General features: G+C 51.1%; 1 protein-coding gene and 1 long non-coding RNA gene across 3 annotated transcripts in view; one reads left to right on the top strand and one right to left on the bottom strand.

Annotated features, from left to right (window-relative positions):
- Positions 1-1,187: 1,187 nt before the first annotated feature.
- LOC119624868 (uncharacterized) lies at positions 1,188-4,589 on the bottom strand. 2 transcript variants are annotated; one of them, XR_012093751.1, is made up of 2 exons: positions 4,513-4,589; positions 1,188-1,689 (listed from the first exon to the last, which is right to left on the bottom strand). It is a non-coding gene; the product is annotated as an uncharacterized lncRNA (long non-coding RNA). The 2 variants fall into 2 exon arrangements; XR_005240991.2 differs by lacking the exon at positions 4,513-4,589 and adding an exon at positions 4,367-4,503.
- A 324-nt stretch (positions 4,590-4,913) lies between these two features.
- TMEM65 (transmembrane protein 65) overlaps positions 4,914-6,260 on the top strand; it is a 60,709-nt gene continuing 59,362 nt past the window's right edge. Inside the window, exon 1 of the mRNA XM_008001491.3 lies at positions 4,914-5,543. Coding sequence (XP_007999682.1) covers positions 5,216-5,543 — 328 coding nt within the window. The 5' untranslated portion in view covers positions 4,914-5,215. The remainder of the gene's footprint in view (positions 5,544-6,260) is intronic.

Raw genomic sequence — 6,260 nt, 5'->3', positions numbered from 1 at the left:
AAAGGCAGAAGAAGGGTAAAAATACTATCTCTGCCTGAGCCGAGGCATCTGTCTCCTCCAGCCCTTGGACATTGGTGCTCCTGGTTCTCAGGCCTTCAGACTTGGACTGGGACTTACACTTGTGACCCCCTGGTTCTCAGGCTATCAGACTTGGACTAAATTATACCACCAGCTTTCCTGGGCCTTCAGCTTGCAGACAGCAGATAATGAAACTTCTCAGCCTCCATAACCATACCAGCTGACTCCTCATGATTAATCTCTTTCTGCATATATTTCTATATCCTATTGGTTGTGTTTCTCTGGAGAACCCTGACAAATGCATTTAGGGAGAACCAACATCTTATACTACTGAGTTTTTCAATCTTGAATTGGTATTTCCCTCCACTTATTTAAGTCTTCTTTAATTTTTCTAATAAGACTTTGTGGTTTCCATTGTGAAGAAACAATTTATTCACCACCACTATGGTGGGGGCAGAGGCCTTCCAGGGGTCAGGAAACTAAGGCAGGAACTTGATGGATGTGAAATGCAATGTGGAAATTGCAAAAATATGGGCAGAAGAAATGGTTAAAGGTTCCACCAGGTAAAGCAACAATTTCAAGAATTTTAAAGCAGAATAGCTGAGTGTATAAAGTTTCATCAATGGCAGGCAGCAAACAGCTGTGTGTCCTGCCAGCAACAGAGGAGCCAGGAGCTCTGGAGTGTATTTATATGATGCAGCTTGCCATGAACTGATGATTCAGCAGCAATTTTTCATGAGGAGGAAACTGTGATTGTTAACTGAGGTATGATGGCTGTCCTCTTTAAAAGCGAAGAACAGGCTGGGCTGAAGCCAGGCCAAATTGGCCTTCTGGGCCTTCCTTCTGTCTTCCATTTCCGTAACCCCCTCCAGCCAGCTAGCATTTCCTCTTCAGCACCATCATATTTCCTCGGAACCTCCCCTTTGCCACCTGCATGTAGGCCTGCTCTATCCTATACCTCTCCACAGCCCCATAAACAATCCCCAAATCATCTCCCTCCCTAGCTCCTTCATTCATTCATATTTAGGATATTCAGCTGTTCAGAAAAGGAAGTGGTTAGGGGATCCAGTTAATACACATCCATGTATTAAATGACAGATAGCTAGGTGGGCATTTCTCAAATGAGGGTCCAAAGACATAATCCTAGAGATTTGAGAGGTCTATGGGCATTTCGATAATAGCTAGTATTTATTGCATGCTTGTCATGTATCAGGTGCTGTTTGAAATGCTTTATATGTATTAATTTGGTTTCACTACAACATTACAAAGCAGATGTCCTTATCCCTATTTAACAGGTGAGCAAACTGAACATGTTCTTCTTCCCACTAAACAGATGGGCAACCACAGAAAGGTTGATCAGCTCAAGGTTACACACCTAATAAATGACAGTATAAAGACTCAAATCCAGGCAGTCTGGGTCTACAGCTAGTGCTTTCGACCCCAATGCTGCCATCTGGGGCTCAATTGGGCCTGGATGGTCCAAGACGGTGTCATGCATGTCTGGCAGTTAGCTGGGGCTGTTGGCTGGGGCCTCCTCCTCCATTTGGTCTTTCCAGCAGGATATGTCAGACTTCTTTATGCAGCAGCTGGATTCCAAAAGGTAAATGTCTTCGAGGCAATTTTCCCATGTGGAAAATTACCTTGATGCAATGGCAGCCTCCATGTATACACCTACAGGTCATGAAACAGATAGGCTTATAGGCCAAATTAAGAAGCTTAAATCACATTGTTTATCTGGCGGTTCTAAAACATATCCTCAAACGTTTTGACATTACTCCTATTAAGATGTAGGGTCTATATCCCTTCCCTTGAATGTGGGCTGGCCCTAGGGGTTGGCCTGTAGCCAGCAGAATACAGTGGAAGTGATACTGTGACTTCCAAGGATAGGTCAGAAAAGGCCACAAGCCTGGTTCTTTTCAGACATTCACTCTGGGAAAGCCAGCTGCCTGGTGAGAAGTTCACCAAGCTGGAGTGGCTGTGTGAAGGTGCTCTGCTTCTCAGCCCCATTTGAGCTAGCAGCCAGCCACGTGAGTGAGCCATCTTAGCTATTAAGCCCAGCTGAACTTTCAAATGACAGCAGTTGTGTTGAAATCTGATTGATAACTACATAAACGACTCCAATAAAACAACTGTCCAAGTAAGTTCTTCCCAAATTTCTGAGCCTCAAAATTAACAGCAAAATAAATTGGCTACTTAAACTACTAAGTTTTGGCATAAATGTGTTTACCCAAAGAGCAGCAGTAATAACCAGAAGAGTTTACCAACCAACATAAAACAGAGTGAGAAGCAAGGGGAAAGAGGGTATATTAATAAGCTTAGGATAGGCTGAAGGACCACAGCACCTAAATTCTGTTTTATGCATTGTTCTCATGCCTTATCCCTCTCCACCATCCAGTCTTCTCAGCACATAGTGTGGTTACAAGGACCAGATTGGAGAGTAAGTAAGGTGACTCAGCAGACTGAAGGGGCCTGGGTTCGACATACACTGTTCTGTTAGAGAGCTGAGGGGCAAGTGTGTCTGGTTATAATGGTAACTGGCATTAGTTGGCTTTGTAGCTAGGGGTTTATCTGCTTTTCTTGGGCAGAGATTACATGAGGCCATAATAGCGCCACAATGGGTGTTACCAGTAGGTGTGCAATTTAGGGATGACATGGCTGTCAATCTGAAGGTAGTATGTTCTGTACCTTATTAATACTTAAAAGTCCACTTTGTCTTTCTGCCTCTATCTAAAGCAGCATTTTCATTTGTTTCATCCTTTTTATCTACGTTCAACACATATCCGTTCATTCTATGTGTAACATTTCTCATAAGTGACTTGCTTCTACATTTTAGTTTCTCTTGTTTTATAACAGAATTAAATATTCTATAATAATATAACAAAAGCATTACAACAACCCCCAATGAGCAAACATGTGTCATATCAGGTTTATGATGTCTTCCTATTTATTGACCAAAACAAGTCAAATAGCCAAGCCCACAGTCAATGTAGAGGTGGACTACACAACGGAGTGGATAACAGAAGGTGTAATTCATTGGGGATCACTACTGTAACAATCTAATACTAACACATAGCTAGGAGATGGCTGATCCAGGGATCAAACTTTCCACAGTCTGTCTCTGGAGTCTACACACTAAACTGCTATTCTGGAGGTGGTTGGGAACGGGTTCTTACTGAAGAGCTTCCTACAAACCTCGCTTCCTAGGCCCCGCCCCAGTGAATCAGAATATCTTGGGGGTAGGGAAATTGTGGGGGATGGGGGGTTTCTCCCATGAGCCTGAGACTGAAATAAGTCTGCAAAGGATTCCAGTGCACACTGGGGAACGAAGGGGATTTCAAAGACAAAGAAGATATACTTTCTGCACTCAAAAAGCTTTCATTTCCACAGAGAGTATTCTTAATTATTGTTATTACATCACAGAGGCATCACCTTGGAATTTTAAAAAAGAAGCGATTGCTTTCCATGTTTAAGTGACATCAGTGGTTCTCAAGCTTTCGTGTGTGTTATTAACTGGAGGGCTTGTAAAAACCCACATGACTGGGTCCAATGCCTACGTTCTGATTCAGGAGGTGTGAAGTGGGGTCCACTATTTCTCATGTCTAAGAAGCTCAGGGACACACTTTGAGAACCAGAGTTAGAGAAGTAGGAGGCTTTAGTGGTAACAATCCTCCATTATTCAGCTTAATATTCTACTTACACGTAGCACATTTACTACATACAAGTTTCTGGGCTGAGTGCAGCACTGTTTATGATAAGGATGGGATTTAGATCTTGTTTACGCTTGAGCAGATTTATTAAGTGGATTTATTCTCTAAGGGTGCCTAAGCGTCATTAGACAGGTTCAGATAAAGCAGAGATCTCCTCCCTTAGGAATAGATTACCGACAGCTTAATGAAGTAGGAGACCTTTCACCTGGGCCTTGAAAGATGCCTAGGACTTGGACCAGGGGAAATCGTGGACAATCAAAGAATTCTTCCCGCTTTAGCACGGAGACAAAAAAATCACAAGCAACCGCTAGGAAAGGTCTATGACATTCTTGCCTCCGCCTCTAGCATTAACAATTTGCACGCCAGCTTCTGGAATCTGAACGCGGAGGACTGTTCTCGTGTCAAGGGTTCAGTGTCAGACCCTCCTTGGGCAGGGGTGGAACTGGCCTCGCTCTCTCTTTGGGGCGCCCAGAGCGGGTGCATCAGAGCCGGCCTGCTCGGCCGAAGCGGTGGTGGGCGCTGACTTCGCAAAGGGCGCAGCTGGGGCGCTTCGTTCCGGAGCAGAGCGCCGTGACCCCGCCGGGGCTGGGGCGGCAGCGCAGTTCTCCGCCTGGCCAGAGCAGGGCCGCATGCCGGCTCACCTTTCAGAACGAGCTCCAGATGTGGGCTTGGCCCCAGGTTGGGGGCCGGGTGGCAGCTGTACTACCCTGGCGGGCGAAGGGTCCAGAGCTCTTTTTCCCTATTCCGACCTGTAGATTTAACGCCAGCACAGGGCGGCGCAACCTACCTCCTTCCACCTTCACGCACCAGCCAGGAGGGAACGCGTGTGCGCGCTCCTCCCCTAGGCGGGAGCGCGGCCCAAGCGCCTGCAGACTGCGCCTGCGTAGCCCCGCTCACACCCACCGCCCCCCCCCCGCACCTCCTTCCCCCCTCGCCCCGCCCTGTTCCCACTTCTGCTGCCGCTAGGGGTAGCGGCGGCTGCTGCTTCCCGGGAGCGTGGTTTCTTTGAGGGCTCGGGAACCCTACAGCGTGGGGACGTGGGGAGGCTAGAGGGTGAGAAAGCCGGCGGGAGAGGAGGGCGGCGCTGGAGGAGGGCGGCGCGTGGCTGACTCATCCCTCTTGAAGATCAGACTGGCAGAGACACACACTCGCCCGCCCCGCCCGCCCGCGCCGCTCCACCTTAGCCGGGAGGCGCCCGCCCGCACCGCCCGCCCGCCCTCTGCGGGCGCTGTCCGGGCCCGGCCGTCTCAGAGAAAGTTTTTCCCATCGGAGGGGCCGGAGCCGCAGCGGGCCTTTTGGAAGGGAAGGGGGACGGAACAGGAGGCGAGAGCCGCTCGGGCCCGCGGAGTGCATGGTGCCCGGCGCCTCGGCTGCCTGGCAGGAGGACCTCGGGGCGGGGTCGAGCTGAGCCCAGCTCCTTCTTCTCCCCTCAGCCGCCCCAGAAACTGCCCTCTCGGACGGCCGCGGGGGTTCCCGCTCCTCAGCTCGCCATGTCTCGGCTGCTGCCGCTGCTGAGGAGCCGGACCGCGCGCAGCCTGAGGCCGGGCCCGGCCGCTGCCGCCGCCGCCGCCGCCGCTGCCGCCGCCGCGCCCCGCCCGCCGTCCTGGTGCTGCTGCGGGCGGGGGCTGCTGGGGCTCGCGTCCCCCGGAGGCTTCCCGGGCGGCCCCCGGCGGCTGGGCACGCACCCCAAGAAGGAGCCCATGGAGGCGTTGAACACGGCGCAGGGCGCGCGCGATTTCATCTACAGCCTGCACTCCACGGAGAGGAGCTGCCTGCTCAAAGAGCTGCACCGCTTCGAGTCCATTGCCATTGCCCAAGGTAAGGGGGGTCCGGTGGTGGGGAGCCCGGAGACTCCGGCGCCCTCCTCTTCCCGCCAGCCTACCTGGAGCCCGCCGCGGCTCAGGATCTTGGACCCCCGCTGCCGCCCCCCTTCCGCCCCCTTCGCTTGTCTGGCCCCATGCCTGGGACGGCTAGGGGCGGGGAGACTTTCCGCCTCCCGAATTTCCCCTAGGCAGGTAGGACGGGCGCGGGTCGTGCCAGGCAGCCGAGGCCAGCGCCTGGCTACTTCCTCCCCAGCCTCAGAGTCCGGAGCTTCGGCCTAAAATGCCAGTTAACACCGTTGGGATTGTGTTTTGATTTGCCCTGTGCCTCCCCTCCCCAACCCTCCTGTCCCTTAGCCCTTGCTGCTTTCTTGCGAGCGTGCACCTGCATGCTGTGCCTGCTCCCAGAAAGTGCTACAAACCCGCCTGGCAGGAAGAAACTTTTTGAACGGTTATCAAATGAAGATGTATGGGTGGGTAGCCAAAAGAAGGCGTGTAGCTTCAAAAGTCAGGGATGCTCTCAGCTGCTTGTTTCCGCACACCTCTGGTTGCGTTAATTTCAGCAGCCAAAGGAAACATTTTCCCCAGAAATGGAAAGATAGATTCAAGTTAAACTCCAGCTTTGGTTTTTCCCAGGGGTTGAAAGAATGAAATAAGGAGGTGTGTTTTTTTGGAAATCTGCGGCTCTGCAGTAGAAGTCAGACTTGTGCTCAAA

The sequence above is a fragment of the Chlorocebus sabaeus genome, chromosome 8 (assembly GCF_047675955.1).
Source record: "Chlorocebus sabaeus isolate Y175 chromosome 8, mChlSab1.0.hap1, whole genome shotgun sequence".
In the NCBI taxonomy this organism is placed as follows: Eukaryota; Metazoa; Chordata; class Mammalia; order Primates; family Cercopithecidae; genus Chlorocebus; species Chlorocebus sabaeus.
Note: the sequence above shows the minus strand (reverse complement) of the source record. Positions and strands in the feature narration are given on the sequence as shown.